Genomic DNA, 20,524 nt, shown 5'->3' with positions numbered 1-20,524 from the left:
CATTAGATGATGTTTTAAAGACTACAGAATAATGTCATTATATGTTTAAGGTTAGTTTTATAAGAAAATATCTGATGACCATGAAGAGCCTTTACAGTGTACAACCCATGGGTGCTTCTCCTATCCTGTTTTTTGTGACATTAATGAGCATGGCTATGGGAACCAAGAAAATACCTACTCCAGAAAAAAACAACACAATCAAAGTCTCCATGGGCCACAAATAGGCCAATAATTTTTTCTTGCAGTGCCTGTGTTCAATCTGGGATATCCAGTCCTTGAGGACTGGAGTAGTGCCCATCTGATTCATACAATCAGTATTCTTGGGGTTAACAAATGTCATATAATAGTTAAGCCTTGGTACTAAATATACAGGGAATATTGTATTATGTCGGAACCCTGGACCTGATCATCACATTACATCACTATACATGTATTTATAGACCAGTTTCTGCAGTACAAAAATGCTAAAATTTAACAAAAATGTTAAAATTTACAACATACAAAATTAATTAGCACACAAACTGATCAAGAACAAAATGTAATATTTCAGGGAAAGATATACAATAAAAGTAAAGAAAACTGTGTTTCTTTAACTAACATTATTAAGTGAATTATGTACATCACTTGGATGACTTATTTTCTCCCCTCATGTAATTGATGGTGGGGCAGCTTAAAAGCCATTGAGCTGAAATGGTCTACAAACAAACTGACCCATGCATACTGGAACTGACAGTGACTAATGACCTCTAATTTATGAATATGTAGCACACCCAAGTCATTGTCATATATATACATATACATTTTGCTATGTCTACATTGATAAAATGTTGTTGAAAACATACTATTTGGCTTTTTTGATACTTATGTAGTTTATGTAGTATGGCAGTATACTGTATGTTCTTCTTTGCATTTTCCCAATATTCTCTGCTGTGCCACCAAAGAATCTTAGAAGAAAATAAACCAAAGAAGGACATTATTCTATAGATTGTCTAAATTCAGCAGCCCTTAAGCCATTAGGACCATGTACAAAGGCAATAAATATATGATTCTGATCAAAATATGAATGTCTATGCGAACATTTATATTGTGAGGTACTACTAACATCATACACATATTTATAATGGACTTAGTAGTTCACAGGACCTCAAAATGATTGGTGGGTATGAGTGTCTCACCTTGTCCTACAGCTAAAAAGTTACAATAATGTGTATATCAAAAAGGTAAAATTGCTTTCTAAATTATGTAAAACATTTTAAATGATGTTGGATTTGCTAAGGTGGCCCAAATTTTCTAAAAATATTATCTATCTATCTATCTGTCTATCTATCTATCACAAACCAAGATATTTATTAAACAAATTGCTTTAAGTAGTAGTAGCTGAATCAAGGAAATTGATTTCAGAATTGTTAAATGCAAAAATGTATTTTCTTTGAAAAGGTTTTAAGGTGATAATAAATCTATTTTTCCCTTGGAGAATGTTGTCCTTGATTCCAAACTTCAAAATCATGAACCCTTGCTTTTAATTCAAATTGACTTCTCATTTTCCTAAAGGCAGATAAAAAGACACTGTGATATATGCATGACATCCTGACAACACATATAAATTGGGAAGGCACATTTGAGGACAAAAGAATATTCACATTGAAAAATATGTTTTTATTATATAGTTACATAGTTACATAGTACATACGGTTGAAAAAAGACCTAAGTCCATCAAGTTCAACCCTTCTACCTAACCTTCCTAGTCTTGATCTAAAAGAAGGCAAAAAACCCTAATTAAGCTACTTTGAATTCTGCCATCAGGGGAAAAAATTCCTTCTTGACTCCAAAAGACGATCAGATTTCTCCTTGGATCAAGAAGCTCTAAAATATTAATTCTATTTATAGCTCTGTATGTCATGCCTTTGTAAAAAATTATCCAGACCCCTTTTGAAGGCATCTTCTGTATTGGATAACACCACCTCCCAAGGCAGTGAATTCCATACCTTTATTGTCCTTACTGTAAAGAATCCCTTCTTTTGTCGTCTATGAAACCTGCGCTCTTCCAGTCTCAGAGGGTGGCCTCTTGTTCTTTGTATATTTCTGTTAATGAACAGGTCACCGAAGAGCTCTTTATATTGGCCCTGCATATATTTATATAATGTTATCATATCCCCTCTGAGACGCTGTTTTTCCAGTGTATATAATTTTAACTTTTTTAGTCTCTCTTCATAACTAATATCACCCAATCCCCTTATTAATTTTGTAACCCTCTTTTGCACTTTCTCTAGTTTCATAATGTCCTTTTTAAGGACCGGTGCTCAGAATTGTACCGCGTATTGAAGGTGAGGTTTTACCAATGACCTGTAAAGAGGCAAGATGATATCCTCCTCCCGTGAATCAATACCTCTTTTTATGCATGCCAAAACCTTATTGGCCCTTGCAATAATGCTTGCTGGCATTGCGCACTGTTGTCAAGTGTATTGTCTAGATAAATATATTCATTATGTAAATATGTGAGTAAAATTGGTAATGATATTAAAGAGGTTGTTGTTTTTTTATACTGGCAATGTTGGGAATTATACTTGACATTTTTACAAATTTGATGATAAAGAATTAATAATACAATAATTTAAGACAAAAAACAATCCCAAGAATTAAGGTTGATTCATAGGTTACGAGAGCTTTAGACAATCTGTGTCTCCAGCATCCCAACTTCTAAATATACTTGTTTTCTAATGTAGTTTGTGCCTCCACTAGCTCAGTGTCCTTGCTAGCTACTTAGTTCAGGGAACAGCCCTTCCCTATATAAATCACACTGAATATGTCTACAGCAGTCACACGTTTTACTGCCTTTCATATTTTAGTAGAATGCTTTTTTGAGTATATTAAGAGACTCCTAGGATGTGTATAAAGAAAGAGCAAACGTTTAAATGAAAATGATCATTTACTGCTTAAAATATGTATGGCTCTCTAATAAATACACAAAATCATGATAAAGGCCAGAAGATTAATCTGTTCTGAAAATAGATTTTCTGGAGTTAGAAATGTAATATTGGTAAAGGACAATTTGTGGAAAACACCCACTATTGTTGTTATGTAATTTACTATGCATTAGGAAGGGCCATCTTTTCCCACAAGAGTGGTCATACATGATACGTAGGCCATATATGAAACAGTCTAAATAGTTAGTGATGCATTTTAGTAGACCAATTGTCATAGATTAAGATGTAGAGTCACATTTAGTAGAGGTCTTTGAAAGTGTACATACTGTTCCACTAAAATGTATCACAAATCTCTTTAGACTATATCTCCAAGCCATCTATTTGGATATATCTCCGTAACATCAACATTTAGTGACTTTGGAAATGTGTCCAGTGTGCCTGTTTTGGACAGGTTACAGGAAAACTCAATTTCATATGATTAACTGAAAAGCTATTGTCCATTAAAATAATAGACATCCATGGGAATGGTGTTAGTTAAAGATAAAATTCAAAATAAGTCATGGTAACTACTGTATAAGATAATAGCTTAGAATACATGCTTACATATAATTATTTGTATATCATTACCAAAACTGGCAATGTGGATTATTGACAAGTAAGGACAATGGATACATGTATATTTTGAGTTTCTATTTTTGGAAAAATATACAATTTCATTGTTAATTAGGACATATAGTGATGTCATGTAATGACAATCAGCAAATGGACATCGGGGTTATGGATCACATTTAGCATATACAGTTTCTTGTTTAAGTTAACAGGTAAATCGAAGCTCGCTGCTTTATAAAGTTTCTTCTCAATCTAACACATTATTTCCAAAGAGAAACAACAAAATAATGATGTACCATGGAATAAGAACCTACGCTTATTTAGCTTTACCCTCACAAGAACACTAGAAGAATAAGTAAAGACAGATGGTTACAACGATAATGTTACCATGGGAACAGTATGATTCAGAATAGCACTTAAGAATAATGCAAAAATCCTTATATATCTTAATGCTAAAGCTTTTGCATAAAAGCCATAGTCTGACTTCATTTGAGCATGTGTATGATCCTATGTAGAGATTATCTTACTCTTCGATTTTTAAAAAAAAAGATTCATGTATTGCAATATGTCAAATAAAGCTTGTACGGACTGTGTCATATGTCCATAGTTATGTGCATTTTCACTTCAGCAGTTTAGGCTTATGAAAAATATTTTGTGGGAAAAGTTTGTAATGTTAAAAAGCCAAAAAATACTTACACAATGTTAAAATGTTAAAACAATAACTTATATTTACCCTAATAAGAAAAAAATTAAGAGAGTGAATAAAATAAAAAAGCACGGAGAAGAACATATATACTTTCCAGGGCCAGCCTTTAGGACCTTTTGATTTTTCAAGTCCCCTAGGTGCTTGTTAGGTAAAAATTGCTTGCTGGCATAGGAGAGAACCTTATGGTGGCAGCGCTTGCTATCTCAGTGCCATATGCAGTGGCACAGTTTACCTAAACCCTACCTGATGTTTCCATTTCTTACTCTACTTTTTGTGCAAGGTTGAACACATATATGTTTATTGGAAGAATGTATTTCACCAATTTCAATATTATATAATGTTGACAATGTTAACACTATTTTTGTACATTTAGTTTTATCAGAATGCAAAGAGATCAAACAGAAATCAATTTGAAAGCAATCTTACTTTACAGCATTCTTTCATGTCTGCCTAAAACTTTTGCACAGTAAGTCAATCAACAGTTTTTAATACGAGGTATATTATTTACAACAAAAGATACTTGTTACCTAACAAAATAAATGAATTAAAATGTATAAAATATGTTACCCCACTCTTCTATTCTAAGAAGAAAATAAACACGTTCATACAATAAAGACTGTCTTGAAAAAAAATTTGGAGGAAAATTTAGTTTTTTCCAGAAATGGTTCAATATTTAATTACAGACAATTAATAATATTTAACTGACCATTTGGCTCATACTTTAGCCTCATCTAACAGTATAGATATTCCTCTGTAATTAGAAAGTTTAATGTCTTTGCTTTTTACAAGAATTTAAGGAATACATCTGAACTAATTAGAAATTCTCCTTCAGTTTAACCTACTCTCAACTCTAAGCATATTCGTTTGATTGTCCTTTACCGCTATGCTTCTACTCAGCTTTTTAATAGAAGGCTATAATCAGAAACATAGGGGAACATAGCTGAAACCTTGATCATATTTGATCATATTAAAACATTAGAATATTGCAATGAAATTGATTTTAATACTAAACACTTAGAGAAGTATTACAATAATTTCAGCTACCAGTAATATCTATGTTTACAGCTCTTAAGAATATATTTATTAGATTTGTGCATTTGCAAATGCGTGTTTCATGCATTTGTACAAATCTCCAATAACAAGGCCATTCCCTGATGAAACTGATGAAAACTGATTCGTCATTTGTTACCATGTGTAGCCGCCACCATTACAAGCGTTTTAGGGGCTCCTTGATGAGGCAGGAATGAACGCCTGCCAGTAATACATCTTCCAGAAACAATTTATTTATTAAATGTGTTGCTCCGTCCACTCTGCAGATGCAGCAACAGCTGTAGCATAAGTATGCCGAGGGTTTATTTACAATCACTGGCAGCACCACCACTACCATCACAAATACAATTATGAGGAAAAAAACACTGCTACCCCGTCTGGTAGGCAACATCGTAGTAAAGTGTAGGAGCACTGTGAGACTGGAGATGGGCACACTGCATGTCTGTGTGTGGGGAAGGTGAAAGGACAAATGGAGGTTTGAGGCCTCAAGCTTTCTCGAGGAGTATGACAGGCCAGAGACTACTGCCTACCCATGTCAAAGCAGCAGTCAAATAAGGTGACACAACTGTTTGGTAAGCTTATCACTGTAAGAGGTGCTGCTTTCTCCATGATTGAGCCCTTCAGGCAGCTGCTATAGGCCCTTCCTCCAAACTACCATCTCCCTTGCTGCACTACCTTCAGCAGGACTGTAGTTCCTGCTGCCAAGGACGAGCTGTCCATGGCAGCTGGACAAATCATCCACTTCACCTCCTACATATGCACTCACTGGCCACTTTATTCGGTACACCTGTTCAATTGCTTATTAACACAAATGGCTCATCAGCCAATCACATGGCAGCAACTCAATACATTTAGGCATGTAGACATGGTCAAGACAACATGCTGAAGTTCAAAACAAGCATCAGAATGAGGAAAAAAGTGACTTTGAACGTGGCATGGTTGTTGGTGCCTGACGGGCCGGTCAGAGTATTTCAGAAACTGTCGACCTACTGGAATTTTAAACCTTCTCTAGGGTTTACAGAGAATGGTCTAAAAAGGGAGAGAATATCCAGTGAGCGGCAGTTGTATGGACGGACTTTGTTGATGTCAAAGGTCAGAGGAGACCTCAAATAAAAGTAACTCAAATAACCACTCATTACAACCAGGGTATGCAGAATACCATCTCTGAACGCACAACACGTCGAACCTTGAAGCAGATGGGCTACAGCAGCAGAAGACCACACAGGTTGCCACTCCTGTCAGCTAAAAACAGGAAACAGGATACAATTCGCAAAGGCTCACAAAATTGCACTATAGGAGACTTTAAGAACTAATGGTCTGATGAGTCTCGATTCCATCTCAGGTGACAGGGTCAGACTTTGGTCAGACATGAAAGCATGGATCCATCCTGCCTTATATCAACGGTTTAGGGTGGTGGTGTACTGGTGTGGAAGATATCTTCTTGCCACACTTTGGGCTAGAAGATATTGAGCATCACTTAAACGCAACAGCCTACCTGAGTATATGTGTATATATATAAGAATGCAAAAAAACAGAATGTTGCAGAATCTTGTAATACCTTTTTTATTGGACTAGTAACATAGTTCATAAGGTTGAAAAAAGACCAAAGTCCATCAAGTTCAACCTATATACATATTGTGTCCCTACTGTGTTGATCCAGAGGAAGGCAAAAAACCCTTATGAAGCAGATGCCAATTGCCCCATACCAGGGGGAAAATTCCTTCCCGACTCCAAATATGGCAATCAGAATAAATCCCTGGATCAACGTTCTGTCCCTATTAATCTAATATCCATAACTTGTAATATTATTGCTTTCAAGAAACACGTCCAGGCTCCTTTTGAACTCTTTTATTGAGTTTACCATCACCACTTCCTCTGGCAGAGAGTTCCATAATCTCACCGCTCTTACTGTAAAGAACCCCCGTCTGTGCTGGTGTAGAAACCTTCTTTCCTCCAGCCGTAGAGGATGTCCCCTTGTTATAGATACAGTCCTGGGTATAAATAGGTCCTGGGAGTGATCTCTGTACTGTCCCCTTATATATTTATACATAGTTATTAAGTCCCCCCTAAGCCGTCTTTTTTCCAAACTAAATAACCCCAATTCTGATAATCTTTCTGGGTACTGTAGTCCTCCCATTCCCCTTATTACTCTGGTTGCCCGTCTTTGAACCCTCTCCAGCTCCACTATATCTTTCTTGTACACTGGTGCCCAGTACTGTACACGGTATTCCATGTGTGGTCTGACTAGTGACTTGTACAGGGGTAGAATTATTTCCTTGTCGTGGGCATCTATGCCCCTTTTGATGCACCCCATGATTTTATTTGCCTTAGCAGCAGCTGCCTGACACTGGTCGCTACAGGTAAATTTACTGTTAACTAAAACTCCTAAGTCCTTTTCCATGTCAGTCGTCCCCAGTGTTTTCCCATTTAATACATATTCCCAGCCTGGATTTTTCTTCCCCATGTGCATAACCTTACATTTATCTGTGTTGAACCTCATCTGCCACATCCCAGCCCAAGCCTCCAAACTATGCAGATCCATTTGTAATCGTGCGCTGTCCTCTATTGTGTTAACCACGTTACAGAGCTTAGTATCGTCTGCAAAGATTGATACTTTACTATGCAATCCCTCTACAAGGTCATTAATAAATATATTAAAAAGAATAGGACCCAAAACTGACCCCTGTGGTACCCCACTAGCAACAGTCACCCACTCAGAGTATGTACCATTAATAACCACCCTCTGTTTCCTATCACTGAGCCAGTTACTTACCCACATACACACATTCTCCCCCAGCCCAAGCATTCTCATTTTATGTACGAGCCTTTTATGTGGCACCGTATCAAATGCTTTGGAAAAATCAAGATATACGACATCCAGCGATTCACCCCGATCCAGTCTTGAGCTCACCTCCTCATAAAAGCTGATCAGGTTAGTTTGACAGGACCGATCCCTTGTAAACCCATGCTGATATGGAGTCATACACTTATTTTCATTGAGATACTCCAAAATAGCATCTCTTAGGAAACCCTCAAACAGTTTACACACAACAGAAGTTAAACTAACAGGCCTATAATTCCCCGGGTCACTTTTTGTCCCCTTTTTGAATATTGGCACAACATTTGCTATGCGCCAGTCCTGGGGAACAGACCCTGTCACTATAGAGTCCTTGAATATTAGAAATAGGGGTCTGTCTATTACATTACTTAACTCCCTTAGAACTCGGGGGTGAATGCCATCTGGACCTGGTGATTTGTCTATTTTGATTTTTTTTAGGCGGCACTGCACTTCTTCCTGCGTTAGACAGGCGACATGTACTGGGGCATTTATCTCATCCTGCTGTATATTACCTGGCATTTCATTTTCCTCTGTGAAATACTAACAGTATTTAAAATAATAGACGAGCTTTCGGGAGTCCTCCCTTTATCAAGTCAAAAGCATTTCTGACCAAGCAAGTGAAAAACACAGTTTAAAACTGACCAGTACATGTTCTGATACAGGGTTAAAACAGGGGTTAAAACAACACTGTAGAGAATTTGCAGACAAAAGACTAAGAGGGTCGTAAATAGTAAATAGTGGCATATACTGCACAGATAAGGCTAGAGGGGGAGCAGGGGTGAGCGTGTAGGAGAGAGAGAAGAAGAGAAAGAAAAAAAAAAAAAAAAAGCACAGGTTATAGGAAGTTTTGATGACAGAGACATGCATCTAAAAACACTGTCTGAGACACTCAAACAAAAGGGATACAAACCTAGGATCATCAATAAGAAAATTAACTCTGCTCTACAAACACCACGTGAACACCTGTTGCAATACACAGACAAACAAACATCCTCACGTATACCTCTAGTAGCCACATACAATCCTGCCCTAGAAGAAATCCGAAAAATCATCAAGGATCTGCAGCCAATGCTAGCAGAGGATGTGGTGTTAAAAGACATTTTCCCTGAACCCCCCATCTTGGCCTTCAGACAACCAGCTAATCTCAAACAAAAGCTGGTGAGTAGCAAACTACATACTGAAACTACACACACAGATAATGGAAGCAAACCATGCAACAAAGCCAGATGCAAACTTTGCCAACACATCTGTACCAGCAACACAGCCACCCACAACAACAAGACATACAATATTAAAGGATCATACTCATGCACTTCACAAAATGTTGTATACATGATTCAATGCACCAAATGTACTATAGGGTGTTACATCGGTGAAACCTGCCAGCAACTCAATAAAAGGATGAATCTGCACAGATACTCCATCAGTCATCATGATGAAGAAAACCTTTGCACTCCAGTTGGGCACCACTTCACCCAAACCGGTCACTCCATACATGACCTTAAAATCAAAACACTGAGAGGTAATTTCAAAAACACCCAAGAAAGAAAGACATTTGAAGCCAAAATGATACATTTTTATGATTGTAAAAACAGAGGACTTAATGTGGATTTGAGCTTCTTAGCACACTATCAAAACTTCCTATAACCTGTGCTTTTTTTTTTTTTTTTTTTTTTCTTTCTCTTCTTCTCTCTCTCCTACACGCTCACCCCTGCTCCCCCTCTAGCCTTATCTGTGCAGTATATGCCACTATTTACTATTTACGACCCTCTTAGTTTTTTGTCTGCAAATTCTCTACAGTGTTGTTTTAACCCCTGTTTTACCCCTGTATCAGAACATGTACTGGTCAGTTTTAAACTGTGTTTTTCACTTGCTTGGTCAGAAATGCTTTTGACTTGATAAAGGGAGGACTCCCGAAAGCTCGTCTATTATTTTAAATACTGTTAGTCCAATAAAAAAGGTATTACAAGATTCTGCAACATTCTGTTTTTTTGCATTCTTATACACTGGACTAATACGGCTACCCCAAACTACAGTGTATATATATATATATATATATATATATATATATATATATATATATACCGATCAGCCATAACATTCTGACCACTAACAGGTGAATTGAATAACACTGTTAATCTTGTTATCATGACACCTGTTCATTTCTATTTAATTTGTCCTCATAGTTTTTGGATTTTTTTATTCTGTTTAAAAAAACACATTTTTAGTTGGAAAATAATAGCAAATACTAATTTCACATAATATACAATATACGTACTGTACATATGCAGTATATATAAAGCAAATAACATTCATAATGGGAAGATTTTAACGGATTGGAACGATAGATTTTATTCATGAGAGGGTGTAAGATACCACTATTACCATTAAGTAATAAAATATTTTGTTATTTAGAATTTTAGCTACTTATAAAAATCAAGCAATTACCTGCTGCTCTATACATTCGTTAAGCATGGTGAGTGTACTTTAACATACAATAATTGCTTAAGCTATAGCTATGATTTTGATGGATTGATGAGCGCGCCTCATAGGATTACTTTGTAACTAAGTAACATTTTAGAACACTCTGTTACCTTAATGTTCCATTTGTGTTGTAACTTTGCACAGCTGTAAAATATTTTTCTCTAAAGTTATTTACCAATCTAAATGATCTAACTGTTTATCAATAGATTGAGTTAGAGAGATTCAATTATATAAAATTACTCTTCCAAGTTTACAATACAGTCATTTTTTAAAATGTTTTCATCTTGTATTTTAAAGAATTAGTCATAGATCTGGAATAAACACTCGGTGTGCTATCTTAGGTATCACGTTAGTAAAGTGACTTGCTTATGTGGCCACAATTTATCTAAAATATAACAAATTTGGCATATGTGAAAAGGACCATTGTGGAGTAACAGTATTTCCCGCATGGCATAGTTAGCTACTTCAAGCTTTGATCTTGCATGCACAACACCAGACCTAGGTTTACTAATATTGTTAGAAAGGGATTGTTCATTTTGGTTGGATAGTTGGATAGTTGGATAGATAGATTAGACAGATAGACAGATAGATAGATAGATAGATAGATAGATAGATAGATATAGACAGAGTTGGGGAGAGTAAATCAAAACACCTCTTTTTTAAACTTCAGAACCGCTTTCTGCTGTATAATGCATATAAGCGTAGAACCTATTCCCAAACAGCACTCCAACTACTAACTTGTCTACAATAGCTGCTCATGGGAAATTCCCACATCAGTGAACCATTGTGAAGCATTTTAGTTTAAGGCATCTACATAGACCTTTTTTCCAGTCTTCTGACCCATGAAATTGCTTCAAGTGAAAGGGATCACAGTTCTCACATTGTTAGTAATAGAATAAAGAGAATGAAATAATAACACAAAACTTCAAGCAGCAGCTGAAAAAGCTTTTCAGTTTATCAACTAATTTCTGAATTGATAAAAAAAATATAAGAAGAAATAATTTCATATGGGTACATTTGAAATAACAAATATGGCATTTTTGCAGATTTTCTTTTTAGCAGTGACATATTTTTTACACCAATAGAACACTACAACTAACAACGACAAATGTCTAACTTTAGCCGCAACATTGCTTCATAAACATTTTTATTATTTCACAAAGCTATTTTAAGAACGGTGGAAGAACAGACTCCTCTAGTACCCCATATTCTGTAGAGAGTTGCTTGGTTCTGTCTTGTTTTTATTTATTTAATGGCATTTCAGCCTATTTAGCTAATGAAAACGTACTGCCCCAAATATACTTAATATGAATTAGGTTTACGTTAGAAAGACTGTGCTAAACAAGGAAATGGCACCCTCCTTAGTTGTTTGCTGTCACCAGGCACATAAACATGAAGGTATACTTAGCAATACAGCGTAAAGTCTCAACAGAAACACAGCTGATTCCCTAAAGGAGAATATTTTATACTGGAAAATGTCAAACTATACGCAAACATAAACACCAGTGGGAGATGATTAACCCCTTGATGACAATTGCCGGTCCGGGCACGTCACCGAAAATCGTGACGATTATGACAATTGACGTGCCAGGACCGGCACGTCTTTAAACGGGTGAAAAAATCGATCCGTGATCGATTTTTTCACTCAAACGGTGTTGCTCTAATGCCTCGACATCGAGGCATTGAGCAACACCAAAAAAAACATTCCCGTCCCCCCCCGATCGCTCCTAGGAGCAAATAAAAAAACATGTTTGAAAGACTGCACGTCTTTCAAACATGGCGGCGCCCGCCGCCGAAAAACGGGTTTAGGAAGCGATCGCGAGTCGCTTCCTTTGCTTAGCTGGTGTTGCTAAGATGCCTCAGTATCGAGGCATCTTTGCAACACCTGTTTAGCAAAGGAAGCGACTCGCGATCGCTTCCTAAATGCTCAACTTACCTTCCCGGTGCCGGCGTCTTCGAAACACATGCGGTGTTTCAAGATGGCGGCGCCCATCAAGCCGGGGGCGGAGCCTGCTGTCATCATCGGGGGGGGGGGTGTTGCTGGATGTCATGGACATCCAGTGAATAACACCCCTAGTGGTCAGATCACTCATAAGAGTGATCATGATCTGATAAATCAAAGGCAATGTTTTCTAAACATTGCCTTTGATCAGTATTGGATCTGCCTCCCTCCTTCACTTGCTTCTAGTGAGGGAGAGAGACAGATCAGTGTGTTTTTAGGTATTCTCAATAATATATATTATTATTGATCCAAAGGCTCTTATAAGAGCCACCCATTTAATATTAACCCCTTCATTGCCATTGATCACTGCATAAACAGTGATCTTGCATAGTGGCAATTGTTTTTGGGGTTCTTTTTTTTTACATTTTTTTTTACTTTTTATTTTTTTTTGTACTTTTTTTTAGGGTTTTTTTAATTTTTTTTATTAGAGCCATTAACCCTTTCCTTCCCTACTATTTTTGCTGCAATTGTTGCCATGCAGCGGTATACGGCTGAGGAGGCATGTTCCAAATTTGGCCCTTTTGCCCCCAAACAATCTGACAAACCCATGCATGTGGGGTATCAATGTACTCAGGAGATGTTGCTGAACACATATCGGGGTGTTGTGTGACAGTGACATATACCAGGAGCTGTAATTTTACACCTGAAGTACAAAGTATGTTTAAAAAACAGCAAAAACAATTACTATCACAAACTTTGACAAGGGTTGGTGGTAGGATTAGTGCATGGAAAGGGTTAAACTATCAGCATCTAAAATACCCTGGGGTGTCTAGTTTTCAAAAATATATGGTTTGGTGGGGTAAATTTAATTTGCTGGCTTCAAAGATGCCCCAAATACCACATGGAGACAGAATTACCAGATTCAGAGAAAAATGGTTTTGAAATAGCAAAACGCTACTTGTACTTATTGCCCCATAACGTGTAGAAGAAAGCAAAAAAACATAAAAACATTGGGTATTTCTAAACTCGGGACAAATAGTAGAATCTATTTAGCAGGTTTTTTCAGTAGTTTTTTATGATGAATAAAAGATTTTTCAAATAAAAGTGAGAAATTTTTATTTTTTTTTCAATTTTTCGTCATATTTTATTATTTTTATTATAGAAAATGACATCATATATAAAAAATTATGGTGTCTGAAGAAAGCCCTTCTTGTCCTGAAAAAAACTATATATAACTTGTGTGGGTTTAGTAAATGGGTTAAGAGAAAATTACAGCTATACACAAACACCGCAGAAACGATAAAACAGCCATTGTCACGAAGGGTACAAAAAATAGAATCAGCCTTTGTCACGAAGGGGTTAAGCCTCAACATAGAGATAAAATGCCAATGCTCATTCCCAATACAAGACAGCAGCCAGAAGAACTGAAATTCTCCACTAAATAAAGAAAAAATATGTACAAGTGAAGTTCTGTGTCTGTAGTATCTCCGTGTCTACATTACATTATACATGAGGTCCACTGAAGTCAAATGGTTACTTTATTTTTTTGTGCGTAGCTTTTAATTTTTTGGCTGGCTTTATTTACAGTTTTGTTTGCAGTACCAAAGGCTTACTGGATCTGCATTGGACAGGCCTGTAAGGTAAGTAAGTAAGAGTTGCACTCTTTGGTTTGGCTCAGGGGTTGGGGTTATTTATTTCACTTAATCAAAGAGGATGGATGGGAGCGTGAGCTGGGGTCTCTGCCACTGGATCAACATGACTATTCCTATGAATTAAGTTATCTCTCCACCAGTTTTTAAGTTCCTGTTGTTGTTCATTGGGCTGCCTTTGTAAGGATAGATGAAGAGAAGATTGACAACTTCAGGAGAGGATATTGTTAATTGGTATATGCAGTACAATATGGGCACTGGTTCATAAAAAAGATATTGTGAAACTGGAAAGGGCTTAAAGATGGGCAACAAAGCTAAGGAATTAAAGGACTAGGCGCTATGAAACAGACAAGTATTTTGAAGGACAAAATAAATGTTTGCACCTTACATTGAGGTATTCTCTTGTTTTTCATTTTTCTGGATCAACAGATAAATGGTACTTGGAATGACTGAACTCGACATAATTGTAACCATATGATCATATAATTTTTGTTATCATGTAATTCCTTAAGAGAAAATGTAGAGGAAGGACTGTTAAATATAACTGGTAACATGCAAATTACAGTTTAGATAATTAACAGGGTGTGACATGGAAGCAAATGGCTTATGGTGCAGAAAATAAACAGTTAAGCAATTACTATAGGAACTTTTTAAATTACATGTGCCCTCATATGTGAGTAATCGACCAATGCTATACAAAAAAAGTTTAAGACAAACTCACAGAGGACAGAGATTATTAAGGAGTTCTTTTCTTGTGCTGCACTTCATAGTGTATGTTATTTGACTAAAAGGACACTCAAATTGATATCAATACTGAAATTTATCTTGGGTGTTTTGTGACAGTTTTTTCTACCACCCTCTGTCTCTTCTTCAATAATGTCAATCTAAAAATTCTATAATTACATTAAGCCTCCAACGCAATACACTTAGGCCTTTAGCATCTCTCTTTATCTCTTAATCTTCGTCACACAATCTATTACATTACATTATGTCTTCTATCTTAGATTATTTACGGTCTTTAACACTGTATCTGCATCAGTTTCCATTACTCTTTAGCCACCGTTTACTCCTTTTGCTTGTAGTAAATATGAGGACTTAATGGTGTCGCTGATCATCTCAGGATGGGCCCTAAACTGCACTCCTTAACTGTACCTTTAACTGTATTTTTTCTTTCCACCCTCTTGAGACCCAAAAGATGTTCGCTGGATCTTATCCCTCTCTCTCCCTTTTCATTTTTTTTTTTACTTTGTTAGTAAACTAGCCAAGGGATGGGGACCTTATGGGAAATGTGAAACTTAGTTCCATCTTGCATTTTCTACTGCCGGGTAAATGATTCTTTTTTCAAGTTGCATCAACTAGGCTCTCCTGCAGATTTGTAAGTGCAAATTCACATTGGTGTTATTGAATTTTTAGTCAAGTAACATGCACTTGCAGCTTAGGGAATAATCGAATTGTATGTGAGGAAGAGAGAAGACAGCTAATTAATTGCAGTGACTCATAGTGGGCATTTGGGAGTCCTTTGCTCATCCTTGCTTCTGTGTTAGGTCCTTAATTGGATAGGTATCATTAAAGACCAATGAGTCACACCATGCCTATTACATGCTAACTTCTCCTCATTCAAAATGATCAGAGAACAGAACAAGCTGGTCCATCTCAGTGTGACCTACAGGAGAACTGTTTGTGATGATGTATCTAAATAAGTAAGACATACAACACAAACGACAAATAAATGTTTTTCTTTCATAATTACTATGCCATGGAGGTAGTTCTTTACCTTGTTTGATGTGACTCTAATTACCTAGATTGGCATAGTACTGGCAATATTTTATAGTGAAAACAGAATGGGTTTGATACCCAGTGATTATTAACATACCACAACACATAGATTACTACAGCCTGCAGCAAGGAGGCTGTTGGATGATGTGTGCCATTATTCTAATTATTAAAACTGGATTTATTTTCATTTCTGGCCAATTCTTTTTTTCCTCCCAATGGTTATTTGCTACAAAAAAAAATATCAGAACACATACATATTTTATAACTATTGTATAAACATTAGAACAATAACCACAGCAAACACAAAAGTGCAATGCATGCTCTTTGGGGGACATAATATTAAAAAGCTTCAAGTCTCAATGGCCATCAGAAATATCATATTTAAAAATGCCAGCACCTGTAAAAAATTGTAGATGATATCAGCAGAATTGTATTTTTATTTTTATCTATCTATCTATCTATCTATCTATCTATCTATCTATCTATCTATCTATTTATCTATCTACTGTATCCATTTGTGGTATATAGCTACTCCATTTCTCAACTTATCTTTGATTTTTGTTGTGTACAATTAGTATAGTATTTGCAGATTAGATTCTAAAGTTCTGACACAGGAATAAATCTGTTTTGTCTACTTTGTATTCTTCTTGTTTTCTCAGGGTTAAAGGACATCTAGTTTTTCATTAGAATTGATTGTTTCAAAATACATTGATTTTTGTCATTATTACAAGGCATACTATTTGTTTAGTGCGGTGGCTATAGAATGTATTGATCCACACCTGTCTTTATTAAAATGCATTTAAACAAAAAAAGGCTGACAATCGTTTCACTTTGTAAAAAGTCATCTTCAAAGAAATTGTCAATATGCATCAATGAGACATTTTTATCTTGAACACAATCTGTTTTTACATAAAGGGAATAGCTACAATCAAGCTGCATTTTCCCCATTTTAATACTTGGGACATTCATTTGATTTCTATGGAGGCTTACATCATGAGGTCTTTTTTTGGATGTCTTAAATATGATGTGATGCCCACAAAGGGACCCCATTAGAACATGAAAAGAAGAGATCTAACTAAAATTACTACAACCACTTTTAGCAAAGGTTTGTATAGTTAAGCACATTGCTTGCATTCAAGATGGAAGCCATAAATATTTTTGCATAAGGCCAATTGTAATATAGTGATAAATACTAATTGCTTTATTTTTTCAGATGACATCCAATATCTTATATCTGACACTCTAAATGGCCGCTCTCTAATGACCTGTTTATTAATAGGACTGTGCAAAGAGACCATCCATTAAGACTTGAAAAAAGGAATTTTCACTTAAGCAATAAAATTGGTTCTTTACAGTACAGTACAGTACAACAAAAATTTGTGGAATCCACTACAGGAAGACGTTATACTATCACATTCGATAGATACCTTTGGGCTAGATAGATGTGAGCTAGGTGACTTTTTAACAAAGAAGAATATACAGGGATATCATTGGTTATAAGGACATGATCAGTTTTAATCAAATCAAATTGCCATTTTAGCATCAAACGGAATTTTTCCCCTTTTTGAGGCACAATTGGAAATTCATATCCTTCTAGATTAACAGCAAGTTGATCCAGAAGAAGGACTTGTGTCTTTTTTTTAACCTAACCTACTATATATTACTATCCATTGAGAAGGAGACAGTATATGGGGTTTAAGTAGTTGGGGGTTTTTTTAAACACATATAAATATGTAATATTACCAGTATACCACAAAAATTTTATTTTATGATGACTATTAATTAAATGAACCACTACAAAAAATTCAGATACCATTTGTACTCTTTGAAATTAGTGTTATTTCTTCCATTTCATGTACATGTACAAAAATAATTTATCCTAAAAAATGACAAGCAATTTTGTTAATGAAAGCATAGGCTCAACCTTGCTACTACTGCATAATATTTGCAAATTTGAAGGTTAATCATTTAAGCTGCAGGTGAATACACATACTTTAAAAGCGTTACCAGTATTTATTTCTATACATATACAAGCCTTGTCACTGTGGAAATTGTTGGTCCCACTAAAGCGCAGAGAGAGATATGATGGGCACCGATGCTTTTAGTTAAATAATAATAAGGTGATTCATGGAATCCCGGTAAAAATGTGTTTTTAATGAACAAGATAAACTCGTAGACTTTATAAATCTTTTGAATGTATGATGCTTATATAAGAAACAATGTTCCTTGTGAAAGTTTATAACAATGAACATTGCCTGTTGAATACAACTGATTATTCTGGGAGGACCTGCTTATTAGAGCTAAATAAGAGAGTACAATGTGCTCATTGCTCTTCAAATAAAGGGAGTGTACCATAATTTGAATTACTGATTTCTTCTGAATAAGTAATATTTTGTTCCATGGTTTCTGTATTAATGAGCATACTTTATTTGATTTAAATGAAAACCTCATACATAATTCAATATCTTTTACCTATTTGGCTTGATCATTCCCTGAGTATTATTTCTCTGTTAGGATGAGTATGTTTCTTGAGTGCTGTAATAAGATCTCTTGAGCGTAAAAGGTAAGTAGTTTAAATGGAATATCTATTAAGAAAATGTCAGATGTATATATTTGGAAGTGACGCTAAAATGTTAGTTACTGGATTGCTTTTTAGATTTAGAATGGAAAAAAAACATTACATTGACAGAATGAAAATTCCTGTTCTGCGTGCTTATTCATGGAGTAGTATGATAAGACGAAGCTGGTAAATATGAGGAACAATATTGTTGAGTAAATAACAGACCATGATCGGCTCTTGTTATCAAATCTCATCCATGTCATTTTATGTCCATTCTAAAGAAATTCCTGTAGCCTGCACCATTTTAATATACCTAGCATTTGTAATATTACCAACACTCATTATCTCACAACATGCCACTATTGCAAGTAAATATATTCATAACACGTCATTAAAGAAAACGATAATGGTCAATTTAGGAAAGCCATTTCTCCGAACAACCAATCAGCCCTTTAATAGTTAAAAACAAAACAAAACAAAACCTCCTTTATCAACATAATCTCTTATACCGTAATTTGAATGAATTGAAGATCCAGGTGATTTAACTAGATATAAATGTAATACATATTCATAGAAAGAATAACCTGTAAACCTGTAGTCTTCCATCTAAATATTGTGTTTCTTATCGTGTCTATAATCAAGTCATATTCTAAAAAATGCTGAAGTCTGGCTGGAACAACAGGAACAAAATTTATGTCATAGAGAGAAGACTTGTAAATGTTCTTCTAAAACATGATTATTATAGATGTCTTGACTATTTTTGAAAATATGTATAAAGTGAATATGCAGTGTAAAGCATTTGTGAGGTTTACTGAGAATATTATGCTTATTTATTCTGGATTGTTATCCGTTATTTAGCCGTTATAACTGCAAGCATAAAGAAACATTGTAATGGTCCTCTTATGGATGCATTTGTAAAATATTTTATTAACAGCAGGTGGCAATCTCTGAAAACAAGATTGCATTCACTTGCTTTTTTTTTTTTTGCTCTTTCTTTACATGTAGATGCTTCTGAAGGGATTTGAAACTGAAAACACTGTCTTTTTCGCATTCTCTATAGAGCAAAGCATTTGTTTTATTATTTAAGTAAGGTTGATTTAAATTAATCAGCTGTGCTTTCCATACAAATACATAACAAAACAAACATATGCTTCTTGACAATTAATATTTTAAAAACGCATATAAACCGATATATTTATTCCATTTATTTGTGGAACTGGGGCTTATTAATATATTTTGAATTAATTATGGCCAACATCATGCAAATAGTTACATAGCGCAATAAATCATCTATCTTCCAATATATATATATATCTATCAATGAAGATTTTTAAGAAATGGCTTACCCCTCCCCAGCAGCCATGAATATGTGTTAGTGATGTTAATCTCCAAGCTACTACCGGCTATTTGCAATGCAACAGTTACAAATAGATGTTCTCAGAAGCACTTTTTATTGTTTCGTTAAGTATGAAGGCATGTAAAAGTAGCAGTCATTAAGAGTTTACTTTTTTCTTTAATGTATACTCACCAGGACATCTTTGCTCACTGCATCTCCTAACATCCTCAGCAGAACCTTCACATTGGTGGCCAGTGATGGTGGCCCCTTGGCAAGTTCGAGTCCGTTTTTCCCAGCCACCATCGCATGACCTGGAACAGCCACTCCAGTGACCCCACTGATTCCACTGTCCATTAGCTGACCAGGAGAGAAAAAAGTATTTATTTTGATTGAATGATGGCGCCTACAAAAAATGTAGAACTAACAAAATGGATTTGCAACATATTTCATCTGTAAAAGTATTTTATTATTTAAAAAAGAGAATAAGGAACAGCATGATAAAATTAAACTGAAGACATGATATCTATTTCACTTATCCTCCGGTTAAATTGTTATATATACACACAGTGGAATTTATGTATTCACTAATAATGTAGATTTTAGTATTGAGATGGACAGTTCAGGACAGAAGACGAAGATGAAGTAGAGA

General features: G+C 35.5%; 1 protein-coding gene across 1 annotated transcript in view; it reads right to left on the bottom strand.

The window, feature by feature from the left end:
- LOC149302372 (adhesion G protein-coupled receptor B3-like) overlaps positions 1–20,524 on the bottom strand; it is a 378,938-nt gene that overhangs the window by 191,973 nt on the left and 166,441 nt on the right. The window contains exon 6 of the mRNA XM_089482502.1: positions 20,068–20,232. Coding sequence (XP_089338628.1) covers positions 20,068–20,232 — 165 coding nt within the window. The remainder of the gene's footprint in view (positions 1–20,067; positions 20,233–20,524) is intronic.

This window comes from Sceloporus occidentalis, unplaced genomic scaffold (genome assembly GCF_023333645.1).
Source record: "Sceloporus occidentalis isolate IW3139 unplaced genomic scaffold, rSceOcc1.0.p SCAF_19, whole genome shotgun sequence".
NCBI classification, from domain to species: domain Eukaryota; kingdom Metazoa; phylum Chordata; class Lepidosauria; order Squamata; family Phrynosomatidae; genus Sceloporus; species Sceloporus occidentalis.
This window is presented reverse-complemented; position numbering and strand designations above follow the sequence as displayed.